Source organism: Eriocheir sinensis, chromosome 19 (genome assembly GCF_024679095.1).
Source record: "Eriocheir sinensis breed Jianghai 21 chromosome 19, ASM2467909v1, whole genome shotgun sequence".
Taxonomy (NCBI): Eukaryota; Metazoa; Arthropoda; class Malacostraca; order Decapoda; family Varunidae; genus Eriocheir; species Eriocheir sinensis.
Window position 1 is genome coordinate 11,396,479 of NC_066527.1, and position 16,162 is coordinate 11,412,640.

General features: G+C 43.6%; 1 protein-coding gene across 29 annotated transcripts in view; it reads right to left on the reverse strand.

The window, feature by feature from the left end:
* LOC127000684 (glucose transporter type 1-like) overlaps window positions 1–16,162 on the reverse strand; it is a 227,840-nt gene that overhangs the window by 125,607 nt on the left and 86,071 nt on the right. For 28 of the 29 annotated variants that reach the window (XR_007754387.1, XM_050864661.1, XM_050864662.1 and 25 more), the window contains one exon: window positions 11,922–12,117. The exons of the other annotated variant lie outside the window; for it this stretch is intronic. Coding sequence is in view for 27 of the 28 variants with exons in the window: in XM_050864661.1 (XP_050720618.1) it covers window positions 11,922–12,117 (196 nt within the window). In the remaining variant the exon portion in view is untranslated. The remainder of the gene's footprint in view (window positions 1–11,921; window positions 12,118–16,162) is intronic. 29 annotated transcript variants of the gene reach the window in all.

Sequence of the window (16,162 nt, forward strand, 5' to 3'; positions counted from 1 at the left end):
ACCACCACCACTACCATCACCACCACCGCCACTACCATCACTACCATCACCACTACCATCATTACCATCACCACTACCATCACCACCACCACCACTACCATCACCACTACCATCACCACCACCACCATCCCACCACCGTCACCACCACCCCCTCCAGCACCACCACCACCACGACCACCACCACTACCATCACCACCACCGCCACTACCATCACTACCATCACCACTACCATCACTACCATCACCACTACCATCACCACCACCACCACTACCATCACCACTACCATCACCACCACCACCACGACCACCGCCACTACCATCACCACCACGACCACCACCACTACCATCACCACCAACGCCACAACCATCACCACTACCATCTCCACCACCACCACTGCCATCACCACTACCACCACTACCACCATCAATACCATCACCACCACCACCACGACCATCACCACTACCATCACCATCACCTCCACCATCACCACTACCATCACTGCCACTATCACTATCATAATCACCACCACCATCACCACCACTACCATCACCACCACCATCACCACCACTACCAACTTCACCACCCCCAACAACTTTCCCACCACCGCCACCACCAACAACAACTTAACCACCACCACCATCACCACCAACACCAACAACTTCACCACCACCATCACCACCACCAATCTCACCACCACCATCACCACCCACAACCAATCACACCCCGGTCATCCCTTCACCACCATTCCCATCACTACCACACCCACCACCTCCACTACCACCACCACCACACATGTTTATCCTTAAATTAGGCGGGCTATTAGGTAAACAATCCACACCACAGCCCTGACTTACATAAACAAGTTGATTGCTCGGCCCACACAATAACAAGGCTGGCCAAACAGACGCTACGATATTGGCCAAACAAACGAATGGTGATAAACACGTCGGCCGAATTAGACAGACAGGATTCGCTATGCCCAAAAAAGTTTAGAAATATGAAAAAAGACATACCAATGATAGAAAAAAAAGGAAGAAGAGGAGGAAAGGAAGGAACAAGGAAGGAACGTAAGAAGGACAGGGAACGAAGGAAGAAGGTATTGAGATCGGGAATAGCAAATAAAAGTAAAACGTAAGTGAATAATAACTAATAATGGTGATAAATAAGAGACACGAGAGATTAGACAGACAGGATTCGTTGATCCCCAAAAAGTTTAGAAATATGAAGAAAAAAAACATATACTAATAATAGTCGATAAAAGTAATCATGGTAGTCATAGTAAAAATAGTTTAATAAATCAAACATAATAGTAATAGTAATAGTCTACTGACATCATTGAATAGTATCACGAAAACAGGTAACAGACAAAATAATAATAATAATAATAATAATAATAATAATAATAATAATAATAATAATAATAATAATAATAATGGTAATAAATAATGATCATAAAAATAGTAGTAGTAGTAGTAGTAGTAGTAGTAGTAGTAACATGACCACGCAATCACCACCACCACCACTATTACCACTACTACTACTATTACGGCTACTACTATTACTGCTACTATTATTACTGCTATTACTACTACTACTACTACTACTACTAATAATAATAATAATAATAATAATAATAATAATAATAATAATAATAATAATAATAATAATAATAATAATAATAATAATAATAATAATAATAATAATAATGCATAACAGCCCCAACAAACCCGTGGAAAACATCAAAAAGAAATATTATGATCCTCTGACAAAAAAACAAAAAAACAAAAAAAAAGAAGAAAAACGACCAAAATAAATAGAAGAAAACGAGAACGTGACGGAGAAGATAAAAAAAAAAAGAATAAAAAAAACGCTGGGAAAACACGCCTCACAAACTCCTCCTTTTCCTTCCTCCCTTCCTTCTATATTCCTTGCTTACTTCCTCCCTTTCTTCCCCTTTTCTGCTTCCCTTTCTATTCCTTCTTGTCTACTTATTCTCCCTTCCTACGCTTTTCCTTTTCCCTCCTCTTCCTTCCTGCTTTTCATTATCCCTTCCTTCTTTATTTTCTTTCTTTTTCTCTATCCTGCTTTCTTCCACTTTCCTCCCTTCCTCTCCTTCTTCCTAACATCCTTCTTTTTCCTTTCCTTCCTCTTTTTTTTTTCTTTTACTCTTTCTTCATATTTTCTCCTTTTCCTTTCCTCTCTTCCTTCCTTTCTTGGTACTGTAAGTCACTGAATATTCGTCTACTTATCTTTTATCTATACATCTATCTGTCAATCTATCTGTCAACCTACTCTGTCAATTTGTCAATCTATTCCACTATGTCAGTTAATCTCTCTTTTTTTTTTTCATTCTTTCTTCCATCTTTCTTTGACACACACTGCCCAATGTCCGCTATCACCTCTCCTCCTCCTCCTCCTCCTCCTCTTCCTCTCCTCGCCCTCCTCCATCTCTCCCCTAGTTTCTTTCATTTTTTTCTCTTAAACGTTTTTATTTTCATCCCTCCCTCTCTCTCTCTCTCTCTCTCTCTCTCCTAATATCTTCACCCCCCATACCCCCTACTTTCTTCCTCCCCTCTCACTCCTGCTCTTCCTTTCCTTCCACTCTTCCTCCTCCTCCTCTCTCCCTCCCTTTCCTCCTCCCTCCCTCCTCCTCTCCCTCCCTTCACGCAGGCAATACTAGGTCAACACGACTATTTACTGGCGGAGGAAAGGGTGCAAGGAAGGAGGAAAGGAGGGAGGGAGGGAAGGAGAGAGGGAGGGAGGAAGAGAGAGATGAAATGGATGAGTTGACGGTTGGAGGAGGAGGAGGAGGAAGTGAGGTTAGAAGAAGGGAAGAATAAATGAAAGGTGGAAATAAAGAAGACAGGAAGGAACTAAGTAAAGAAGGAAGAAAGGAAGGAGGAAGAAAAAATAAAAGGTAGGAAGGAAGAAAAATGAAGGACGGAAAGCAGGAGAGAAGGAAGGAGGGAAAGAAGGAAGGAAGAAATTAATAGAAGAAAAACGAAAGAGAAGGAAAAAAGGAAGAAGAAAAAGAAAGAGAGAAAAGAAGAGAAAAAATGACCTAAGTAGAAGAAGGGAACAGGTAAGGAGAATGAGAGAGAGAGAGAGAGAGAGAGAGAGAGAGAGAGAGAGAGAGAGAGAGAGAGAGAGAGAGAGAGAGAGAGAGAGAGAGAGAGAGAGAGAGAGAGAGAGAGAGAGAGAGACCTTCCCCACATGAGCTAATCGTAGAAAAAGAACGAAAAAATAAAGTTATCGATGCATTCCTCCTCTTCTTCTTCCTTCTCCTCCTCCTTCTCCTCCTCTTACTCCTTCTCCTCCTCCTCTTCCCCCTCCTCCTCCTCCTCCTTTCCTTTCGTCGTTTTTCTCCGGATCGCTGTTGTCGTCCTTGTTAGAGAGAGAGAGAGAGAGAGAGAGAGAGAGAGAGAGAGAGAGAGAGAGAGAGAGAGAGAGAGAGAGAGAGAGAGAGAGAGAGAGAGAGAGAGAGAGAGAGAGAGAGAGAGTAAGGAAAATGTTGGGTGAGTACACACACACACACACACACACGAGGGGGGAGGGAAGTGAGACTCCCCTCCACCACCAGTGTGCTTCAGAAGGAGGTGGAGGAGGAGGAAGAAGAGGAGATGCTGAACCTCCTCCTCCTCCACCTCCTCCTCCTTCCTCCTCGTTCCTCTCGCGCTCTGGGTAAACTTGTGGGAGAGGATCGACTGGTGGAGGAGGAGGAGGAGGAGGAGGAGGAGGAGGCCAACTTGCATAACTTAGTGGAGACTATAGGTGATTCTTAACACCCTTCAACACCACCACCGCCACCACCACTAATATCACCCCGTCCCGGAACCCTTGGGGACTTGGGAGGAGGAGGAGGAGGAGGAGGAGGAGGAGCTAAGAAACGGGAGTCCACAAATATACCAATAAAGTAGGAGGAGAGAGACAGTAGAGGGAAAGGGGGGAGGGGACGGTAGGCAGGGGAAGGAGAGGGGGGTAGGGAGTGGAGGGCAAGGGGGGGAGGGGGGAGGGGGAGAGAAGGGGGGATAATAAGGCAGGCAGGGGGAGGCGAAGAGGGGTAATAGGGGGTTGAGGGGAGGGGCAAAGGGGTGAAACAGGGGAGTAGGGGAGGAGGAGGAGGAGGAGGGGGGGGAAAGAGGGGGGGGGTGTGGGGAGTCAAGGGGTGGAATGAAGGTGGAGGAGTGGGAAGGGGATGAGGCAGGGGGTGAGGGGAAGGAGGGAGGGAGATAGGGGGCATGGGGGAAAGGAGGGGGCAGGAGGAAGGGGGAGGGAGGTAGGGGCAGCGGGGTGCAAGGAGGAGACCGGAGGAAGGGGAGGGAAGCTGAGGCAGGGGAGGCAGGGTGTGAATCAGTGGGCTGGGGGAATGGGGAGGGGAGGTGAGGGGGCACTGGTTGGCGAGGCGGGGGGTGGGGGGGGCAGGAGGAAAGGGGAGGGGGGCTAGGAGGCAGGCAGCACGTGAATCGGTGGTGTGGGGAGCAATAGAGGGTAGGGGAAGGGGAGGGGAGGAAGGGGCAGTGGGGGCGAGGAGGGGGGGGCAGGAAGAAGGGATTGGGGGCTAGCAGGCTGGGGGAGGCAGAGTGTGAATCTGTGGGCTGGGGGAATAGGAAGGGGAGGTAGGGGGCAGTGGGGGGCAGAAGGGGAGCAGGAGGAAGGGGGAGGCAGGGGAGAGGCCGGGGGGGGGACAGGGGGGAGAGCTAAGTGATCAATGCAGTGATGGGTGTTCGATAAGGCTGTGCTGGTGGTGGAGGGTCGGCGCCCCCTGCCACCCTGCCGGCCCCCAGGCTCACCGGGGCGGGGGGCGGCACCTCCTGCAGCTCCACGTTGTACATGGCGGCGGCGGCGACGGAGGGGGCAGCGCGGCGGCGGCGGGGCGGCGGCGGCGGCGGCGCGGTGAGGTACAGGAACCGCGGGGGAGACAAGTGGCCACGAGCGCCGCCACCACCACTGTGAGCCGCCGCCGCCACTGCCAGCCTCCTCCTCCTCCTCCTCCCCCACCCTCCTCATACCCCCGCCCGGCTTTCCACTATTCCTTTTGCTCCCCCCTCCTCTTCCTCGTCCCACTTCCTCCTCCTCTTCCTTCCTCCTCCTCCTCCTCCTCCTCCTCCTTTTCGTATTCGGCCTACTACCCCCCCTCTCCCTGATTTCCCCTCCCCCTCCCTCCTTTCCCTCCTCCTCCTCCTCCTCCCCACCATTATCATCATCTCGCTTCATACTTTTCATTCACCTCTTCCTTCCTTCCTGCCTCCCTCCCCCTCCTCCCCGGCCCACTTCCTAATCCTTCTCCACCTTTTCTTCCTTGCTTCCTTCCTCATTCCTGTTTACCGCCTCCCCTCCCTCCCCTCCTACACACACACACACACACACACACACACACACACACACACACACACACACACACACACACACACACACAGAGGCTTTAGTCATCCCGTGAATCCCATTTCTTTTCTGTGATGGTCGAATCGTTTTCTCTCATCCCATTACGACCGGAGACCATTACACGCCCAACTCTCTCTCTCTCTCTCTCTCTCTCTCTCTCTCTCTCTCTCTCTCTCTCCGCATCTCATTCCGCAACACTTCAGCGCGACACAAAGGTACAAACATGCAAAAGATGACATGCCACGGGTGCAACACATACTTGACAATGATATACCAAAGAAAATATACAATAAGAAAGAATTGGGTATGTTTCGCCAACTCGTACGCACCACTTCAATAAGTACCCAGAAGAGGAGGAGGAGGAGGAGGAAGGGCAGGAGGAAGTCTAGAAGGAGTGGAAGTGGAAAGAGGATGATGATGAGGAGGAGGAGGAAGAGGAGGAAGGGCAGGAGGAAGTCTAGAAGGAGTGGAAGCGGAAAGAGGATGAGGAGGAAGGAGATGATGGGACGAGAATGAGGGAGAGGGACGGAAGGAAAAGGGATATGATAGGGAAGGATGTATAGGAAGATGAGGAGGAGGAGGAGGAGAATCAAGCTGAGGTATGACAAAGAGGCACTGACATAATGGAGAATGCTTATCAATCTTTACTTCGACACCGTTTAAGCCTTGTCCCTCATCGCAGCGGGGTGCCTTTAAGATTGCTTTTAAGTAGAGAGCAAAAACTGCACTTATTGAAACTTTTATCTCGAGTTTCGACACTAGCATAAAAGGAGTTATTTCAAGTTACGACACTAGCAGAAAAGGAGTTATTTCAAGTTTCGACACTAGCAGAAAAGGAGTTATTTCAAGTTTCGACACTAGCAGAAAAGGAGTTATTTCAAGTTTCGACACTAGCAGAGTTATTTCGACACTAGCAGAAAAGGAGTTATTTCAAGTTTCGACACTAGCAGAAAAGGAGTTATTTCAAGTTTCGACACTAGCAGAAAAGGAGTTATTTTGAGTTTCGACACTAGCAGAAAAGGAGTTATTTCAAGTTTCGACACTAGCAGAAAAGGAGTTATCTTGAGTTACGACACTAGCAGAAAAGGAGTTATTTCAAGTTTCGACACTAGCAGAAAAGGAGTTATTTCAAGTTTCGACACTAGCAGAAAAGGAGTTATTTCAAGTTTCGACACTAGCAGAAAAGGAGTTATTTTGAGTTTCGACACTAGCAGAAAAGGAGTTATTTCAAGTTTCGACACTAGCAGAAAAGGAGTTATTTTGAGTTTCGACACTAGCAGAAAAGGAGTTATTTCAAGTTTCGACACTAGCAGAAAAGGAGTTATTTTGAGTTTCGACACTAGCAGAAAAGGAGTTATTTCAAGTTACGACACTAGCAGAAAAGGAGTTATCTTGAGTTACGACACTAGCAGAAAAGGAGTTATTTCAAGTTACGACACTAGCAGAAAAGGAGTTATCTTGAGTTACGACACTAGCAGAAAAGGAGTTATCTTGAGTTACGACACTAGCAGAAAAGGAGTTATCTCGAGTTATGACACTAGCAGAAAAGGAGTTATCTTGAGTTACGACACTAGCAGAAAAGGAGTTATCTCGAGTTATGACACTAGCAGAAAAGGAGTTATCTTGAGTTACGACACTAGCAGAAAAGGAGTAATCTTGAGTTGCGACACTAGCAGAAAAGGAGTAATCTTGAGTTGCGACACTAGCAGAAAAGAAGATAATTACGGTGCTTTTACTCCATACAGTTTGTTTTCCCCTAATACCAATAGTAGTGGGGACTTTTAGAGCTGGTTTAAGCACTGTTCTTGCGTCTGAGTTATGTTTTCACTGTTCTTACGTGTCTAGCAGTTATACTATGTTTAAGCACTGTTCTTGCGTCTGAGTTATAATGTTTTCACTGTTCTTACGTGTCTAGCAGTTATACTATGTTTAAACACTGTTCTTGCGTCTGAGTTATAATGTTTTCACTGTTCTTACGTGTCTAGCAGTTATACTATGTTTAAACACTGTTCTAAGAGTTCACTGTTTCTAGGAGTCATATTTACGGAGCTGCTCTCTATATAGTTTCTTTTCTCTTGGTATGAATACAAATGTGGAATTCTCAAGAGCTAGTTTAAATGTAGGCGGCAGCACTGTTCTTGTGTATCTTTCTCGTCATGAAAGGAGTTATTGGTACAGTGGGACCCCTTATAGTTTTGCCCCTGATTTCAATACTATTAAGGGCTTTGAGAGCTTGTTTGAGATAGACGCCAACACTGTTCTTGCGCCTCTAACTCGTCACAATAGGAGTTATAAGTACAGTGCGACCCCATATAGTTTTTTCCCTGATTTCAATACTATTAAGGGCTTTGAGAGCTTGTTTGAGATAGACGCCAACACGGTTCTTGCGCCTCTAACTCGTCACAATAGGAGTTATAAGTACAGTGCTACCCCATATAGTTTTTCCCCTGATTTCAATACTATTAAGGGCTTTGACAGTTGGTTTAGGGTAGAGGACAGCACTACTCCTACGTTACTAGCTACGCACAAAGGGAGTTATAAATACAGAGATACACTATACAGTTTCTTTTCTCGATATGAATACTAATAAAGACTTCCAGAGGTGGTTTGAGGTAGAGGACAGCGTTGTTCAAAGGTAGCTAGCTCGGCACAATAGGAGTTTAAGTTGTTGCCCTATACAGTTTTTTTCCTCTGATATCAATACCAATAAAGACTTCCAGAGGTGGTTTGGAGTCGCTAGCTCGGCACAAAAAGAGTAAGTTGTTGCCCTATACAGTTTTTTTCCTCTGATATCAATACCTATAAAGACTTCCAGAGGTGGTTTGGAGTCGCTAGCTCGGCACAAAAGGAGTAAGTTGTTGCCCTATACAGTTTTTTTCCTCTGATATCAATAACAATAAAGACTTCCAGAGGTGGTTTGAGGTAGAGGGCAGCGCTGTTCAAACGTCGCTAGCTCGGCACAATAGGAGTTTAAGTTGTTGCCCTATACAGTTTTTTTCCTCTGATATCAATACCAATAAAGACTTCCAGAGGTGGTTTGAGGTAGAGGTCGGCACTAGTCTTATCTCTCCCTCGGTCTGCAGCAAGCCACTTCATTAATCCCAGACAGAGGGACCGACAACCGCAGTGCTTCCCTCTACACGCACACAGCTTTAAGTCTCCCATTGAAAGGATGCGTACAAAATGGCGAACGTACCCTGAGAATAGCTGTGGTAAATAGATGGGTGATAAGAAGTTGATGGCAGAAATGAGTGCCAGAGGGGAAGAGTAATGGGGTCATAAAATGGGGAATAAAAGATGGGTAATATAAGGTGGGGAATAAAAGTGGATAATAAAAGAATGGGTGATAAAGTACATAGTAAAATATGGGCAATAAATGGATGATAGATATAGAAATAGACAACAAAAGCTTGGCAATAATAAGGTGGGTAATAAAAATGGGAAGGTAATAAAGTCAATAATAAAAATGAGTAATAAAAAATAACATAGGTAATAAATATGGGTTCTAAAAATTGGGTAAAATAAATATAATACAAATGGTTAATAAAGATGAGCAATAAAACGAAGGGTAATAAAAATGAAAATAAAACTGATATACATAGATAATTAAACATGGTTAATAAAGTACATACCTGGTCACAAAATAAAATAAAGAGGGTAGAAAGGGGTAGCGAAAATAGGTCATAAGATAATCATTACAAAATCACACTCAAGGTAGTAAAAATAAACATAAAATTGATAAAAAAAAACAGATGATTCAACTCGGGTAATAAAATACATACCTGCTCAAAAGTAAAATAAATTGGGTAGAAAAAGGATAAGTAAAATAGGTCATAAAATCATCATCAAAACAAAATCACACTCAAGGTAGTAAAAATAAACATAAAATAAAAAAAACACGATTCAACTCAGGTAATAAAATACATACCTGGTCAAAAGTAAAATAAATTGGGTAGAAAAAGGATAAGTAAAATAGGTCATAAGATAATCATAACAAAAATCACACTCAAGGTAGTAAAAATAAACATAAAAAAAAACACGATTCAACTCAGGTAATAAAATACATACCTGGTCAAAAGTAAAATAAATTGGGTAGAAAAAGGATAAGTAAAATAGGTCATAAAATCATCATCATAACAAAATCACACTCAAGGTAGTAAAAATAAACATAAAAAAAACATGATTCAACTCGGGTAATAAAATACATACCTGTTCAAAAGTAAAATAAATTGGGTAGGAAAAGGATAAGTAAAATAGGTCATAAGATAATCATGACAAAAATCACACTCAAGGTAGTAAAAATAAACATAAAAAAAAAATGATTCAACTCAGGTAATAAAATACATACCTGGTCAAAAGTAAAATAAATTGGGTAGGAAAAGGATAAGTAAAATAGGTCATAAGATAATCATAACAAAAATCACACTCAAGGTAGAAAAATAAACATAAATTAAAAAAAAAACACGATTCAACTCAGGTAATAAAATACATACCTGGTCAAAAGTAAAATAAACTGGGTAGGAAAAGGATAAGTAAAATAGGTCATAAAATCATCATCATAACAAAACCACACTCAAGGTAGTAAAAATAAACATAAAATAAAAAAAAACACGATTCAACTCAGGTAATAAAATACTTACCTGGTCAAAATATAATAAAGAGGGCAGACGGGGGTAGTAACAATAGGTCATAACATCATCATAACAACACTCAAGAAGGTTTTAAGTCTCTTCACGCACTTTTCACTTTCTCTTAGTCGACAGCGGTGCGTGGAGAGCAAATAAAAGTGTCAACAGTGATTAAGAACATTGCTTTATTTGTTTATTTAGAGAAAACAAACAGTTGCACACAAAACCAATGCACGTACAGGAAGCATTTTTTATTCCTATTTCTACAGCACAGAATAAAACACACACAGCCAAGACAGCCATAAGCAATAACGATAATAATAATAATAACAGTAATGATAATGATACCAATAATAATAATAAAGTGAAGAGAATGATACAAAAGGAAAAGAAGAAGAGGGAGAAAGAGGATAGAGATTAAGAAGAGGAAGAAGTTGCAGATGAGTAAGCAGAAGAAAAAGTAGAAAAGAGGAAGGAGATGAAGAAAAAGAAAAGTAGAAACAGAGGAAGAAGAAACAGAGGAAGAAGAAAAAGAAGAAAAAGAAGTGTAACAAGTAGAAGAAGGAGAAGAAGGAAAAGAAGAACAAGAACAAAAAAAGAAAAAGACGACAACGAAGATGATGAAGAAGAAGAAGAGGTATGAATCAAAAGGGAAAAAAAAGGAAAAAGAGAATATGAAGAGGAAAATGTTGAAGATGATTAAAAAAAAGAGAAAAAGGAGATTAGGAAAAAGAAAAAGAAGAAGAAGACGAAGAAGAACAAGAACAAGAACAAGAAGAAGACGGGATGATGATCAAAAGAAGAAGAAAAAAAACAGAAAAAAGAATTATGACATTAACAGCAGCAGCAATAATAATGATAATAATAATAATAATAATAATAATAATAATAATAATAATAATAATAATAATAATAATAATAGCAACAGTAATAATAACAGTAATAATAGCAATATCAACACCATGCAGACGGAGGAACAGGAAAAAGGTATAAACATTTCATCACAAACAGGAAAGACATAAAAAAAGAACACTTGATATGTCTAACTGAAGAGCAAAGAAAATGAAAAGTCTTGCCACAGGAAGTAATATTTATTGGTCGTAAACAACAGAACAAGCAAATAAAACGTTACATGCAAAGCGACACCAACTTGTATTCATTTCATTGCTTAAAATAATAATAATAATAATAATAATAATAATAATAATAATAATAATAATAATAATAATAATAATAATAATAATAATAATAATAATAATAATAATAATAATAATAATAATAATAAAGAAAAAAACATTGACAACTTGAAAGGGGAAAAATGCACCAAGAAAATTCTCTCTCTCTCTCTCTCTCTCTCTCTCTCTCTCTCTCTCTCTCTCTCTCGGCATAAGAGGCTGACAATCAAACTGACACTCACTCTGTTTACACACACACACACACACACACACACACACACACACACACACACACACACACACACACACACACACACACACACACACACACACACACACACACACACGCACACAGAGAGAGAGAGAGAGAGAGAGAGAGAGAGAGAGAGAGAGAGAGAGAGAGAGAGAGAGAGAGAGAGAGAGAGAGAGAGAGAGAGAGAGAGAGAGAGAGAGAGAGAGAGAGAGAGAGAGAGAGAGAGAGAGAGACACACACACACACACACACACACACACACACACACACACACACACACACACACACATACACTCACCCCTCCCCATCATCCCCCCCAACAAAAACTCCAGCCCCTCATACCCCCCCCATACACACACACATACTCCCCCCTCCTCCCTAAACACACCCACACAAGACAAAAGGAAACACAGAGAGAGGAAGTCCGCACCAAGACTATCGGCGGGAGACTTCGGGGGAACGAGCAACAACTTCGTCTTTTACCTGTTCCAGCAGCCGAATCTTCCTCCGCCGGGTCTGTTCCTCCAGGCGATCCACCGCGTCCCTCAACTCTTCGATCTCCTCTTTGGCGGCCTGCAGTGTGTCTATCTCATGCTTGATCGCTACCATGTCTCTCTTCACCTCCACGACCTCGCTCTGACAGCTCTCCAGGCTTTTCGTCAGGTCCTGCAGCTGCGACCTTCACGGGGGAAAGGAAAGATAGGCGTTAGGAAGGGTTGTGTAGATTCTCCAGTGTTCGTAGTTGTAGTGGTGGGAGTCAGGATGGGCAAGGCAGATATCCCATTGTGCTCGTAGTTGGAGAAGTGCAGCTTGACGTTTTGTTGAGGGATATTGAGGTAGCGGAGTGTGAGGTGAGGAGGCTGGCGTTAAACAAGGTAAGGATCTCGTCGTGTTTGTAGTGCTACGTTCTATTATGGGTGTAAAGTGTAAGGACTGGCGTTGGGCGGAGCAGGGAAAGGATCCACTTGTGTTTGCTGTGTTGCGAAGTGTTTATTATAGTTATGTAAAGTGCAGAGACTGGTGTTTGGCAGGGCAGGGGGAGGGACCATTTTGGGTTGTTTTTCTGTTTATGTAAAGTGTAGCGACTGGTGTTTGGCAGGGCAGGGGGAGGGTCAATTTTGTGTTGTTTTTCTGTTTATGTAAAGTGTAGAGACTGGTGTTTGGCAGGACAGGGAGAGGGTCAATTTTGTGTTGTTTTTCTGTTTATGTAAAGTGTAGAGACTGGTGTTTGGCAGGGCAGGGGGAGGGACCATTTTGGGTTATTTTTCTGTTTATGTAAAGTGTAGAGACTGGTGTTTGGCAGGGCAGGGGGAGGGACCATTTTGGGTTGTTTTTCTGTTTATGTAAAGTGTAGAGACTGGTGTTTGGCAGGGCAGGGGGAGGGACCATTTTGGGTTGTTTTTCTGTTTATATAAAGCGTAGAGACTGGTGTTTGGCAGGGCAGGGGGAGGGACCATTTTGGGTTGTTTTTCTGTTTATATAAAGCGTAGAGACTGGTGTTTGGCAGGGCAGGGGGAGGGTCCATTTTGTGTTGTTTTTCTGTTTATATAAAGCGTAGAGACTGGTGTTCGGCAGGGCAGGGGGAGGGACCATTTTGGGTTGTTTTTCTGTTTATGTAAAGTGAAGAGACTGGTGTTTGGCAGGGCAGGGGGAGGGTCCACTGGTGTTTGTTGTGTTTCGTTTTGCTGTGTGTGTGTAAAATGTAGAGGCTGGCGTGCAGGGTGTTTTTTGTGTTATGTGCTGCTGTGAATATAAAGTGTAGAGAATGGTGTTTGGCAGGGCAGGGGGAGGGTCCACTGGTGTTTGTTGTCTTATGTTTTACTGAGTGTGTATAAAGTGTTACGACTGGTGTTTGTCAGGGAAAGAAACCAAGTGTGCTGAATGCTTCTTTAATGCTTGGTTTGGTTTGTTGACGGGGAAATATGTGATTAAGTCTGGGAATTAAGGTGAAAAAACAAAACAAAAGAGGGGGGGAGAGACTCGTGTTAGGCAGGTACTAGTCCATTGGTTGAGATGGATTGGTTGAATGAAAATAACCTAATTACCTCCTCTTTCGTGTATGTAAGGGAGACGAGGGTGTAGGAATGGGAGCTGTAGGAATGGGAGATGTAGGATTGGGGGACGTAAGAATAAGGAATGAAGAAAAGGTAAGGTAAGGCATGGCAGGGCAAGGATCCACTGGTGTTTGTAATGTGATGGTTTGTTGGGGAAATATGAAAAGTCGTGGAATGAACGGGACGTGGAAAGAAGAGATGGGTGTTAGGCATGGCAGGGTAAGGATCCACTGGTGTTTGTAGTGTGATGTTTTGTTGGGGAAATATGAAAAGTCGTGGAATGAATGTGGAGAGAAGGGACGGGTGTTAAGGAGGATAAAAGTCTTGCGTTTGCGCGGGGTTAGTTAGCTCATGAGGAAATGTTGAGGAGACTTTGTTGAGGAAATGAAGGGAGCAGATAAAAGAGTGTCAGGTGAAGGAAGGAAGAAATGACAAGCTAGGTGAGGTAAGGATTGGCTGAGTTTGCTGTTATTATCAAACGAAGGAAGGAAGGATTAACAAGTTGGGTGGGATAAGGCTTGGCCGAGTATCAATATTACCAAACAAAACTGACCTCTCTTTTGGACACTCTTCTGCACTCTAATTTATAGGGGCAGTGTTTAGCGGGCTTTTTCTCTCATTATTATTTGCAGTAGAGAGATCGATAGATGAAGAGTGAAGCATTGCTGAAGGGGAGGATTAAACAGAGGAACAGAGATCGATGAGAGAATAAATATAATATAAATAAAATAAAATACATGAGGGGTTGAGTGACGGTTTGGGGTTGGTTACTTGATGTGTTATGTGTGAAGTATTGCTGAAGGGGGGGATTAGGTATTGCAACAGAGAGCGATAGATGAAGAGAACACAATAATATAAATAAATTGCAAGAGATTAGTCGACACACACAAGGTCTGAGTGAAGGTTTGTGGTTGGTTACTTGACGTGTTAAGTTTGAAGTATTGCTCAAGGGGGAGGATTAGGTATTGCACCACAGAGATCGATAGATGAAGAGAACACAATAATATAAAGAAATTGCAAGAGATTAGTCGGCACACACAAACGCCAAGTATCTTCTCCATCCAAGCACTTTTCCAACTCTCCTTTGAATATTTAAATCGTATCTCTCGCTAACCACATGAGTGCCAAGTCTGTTCCACTCATCCACCGCCCAATTTGTGGACTAGATCTTGCCTAAATCTATTCCATCTCAATTTATCCTTCTGAGCCCGAGTGCTACGTGTCCTATCCCGCTCTTTCAAATTAAGAACCCAATTAATGTTCCCCTTGTTAAGTCCTTTCATCCACTTTAAATCCCCAATCAGGTCACGGCGGACCCTTCGCCTTTCAAGGGAATGCAAATCAAGGTGTTTTACCCTGTCCTTGGTCGGTAAATTTCTCCGCCCTTGAAGCTTTTATGTCATTCTTCTTGGCATGGAATCTAGCGAGAGTGAAGGGGAGGGGAGAGGGAAGGAGTGAGAGTGATGGGACGAATGAGTGAGTGAGAGAATGAAGGGGAGGGGAGAGGGAAGGAGAGAGTGATGGGACGAATGAGTGAGTGAGAGAGTGAAGGGGAGGGAGAGGGAAGGAGAGAGTGATGGGACGAATGAGTGAGTGAGAGAATGAAGGGGAGGGGAGAGGGAAGGAGAGAGTGATGGGACGAATGAGTGAGTGAGAGAATGAAGGGGAGGGGAGAGGGAAGGAGAGAGTGATGGGACGAATGAGTGAGTGAAGGGAAGGGGAGAGGGAAGGGAAGAGTGAGTGAGTGAGTGAGTTAGTGAGTGAGTGAAGGGGAGGAAAGAGTGAAGGAGTGAGTGAAAAAGTGATAGAATGATTGAGTGAGTGGGTGAATGCGTGAAGGAGAGGGGAGAGTGAGAGAATGAGTGAGTGAGTGAGTGAAGGGGAGAGTGAGTAAGTGAAGGAGAGGGAAAAGTGAGTGAGTGAGTGACTGCCTGTACGCCTGATTGACTGAATATGAAGGAGTGGATGAACGAGTGACCATCTGATTAACTGACTGAGCGTGTGTGGGTGAGTGGATCAGTGAGTGAGTGAGTGAGTGAGTGATTGCCTGGGTGACTGACTGGTTGACTGCACTGACTAATTGACTGATTGTATGTAGGTGAGTGGTGAGTGAGTGACTGCCTGGGTGACTGACTGGTTGACTGCACTGACTGACTGACTGGTTGTATGTAGGTGAGTGGTGAGTGAGTGAGTGAGTGAGTAACTTTGTGTGAGTGACTACATAATCTGCCTGTCTAACTGACTGTCTGACTTACATACTGAGTGATTGTATGTCTGAGTGAATGTATGAGTGAGTGAGTGAGCGAGTGAATGAGTTAGTGAGTAAATGAAAGCTCTCTGAAAGGGGACGATGATGATAATGAGGAAAACAAGAAAAAAAAAACAGAATGGGGGAACAAGGAAAAAGAAACAACCACACGCAGGTAACAGTATACACACACACACACACACACACACACACACACACACACACACACACACACACACACACACACACACACACACACACACAGGTCCCAGCCGAGCTCCCAAAAAAGCAAAAACGTAGCTTGGAGCTCAAAACGGGGAGGGTACTGGCTGGCGATCGCTAGGGCAGCACGTGATCAGACCATGGTGAACGACACACACACACACACACACACACACACACACACACACACACACACACAG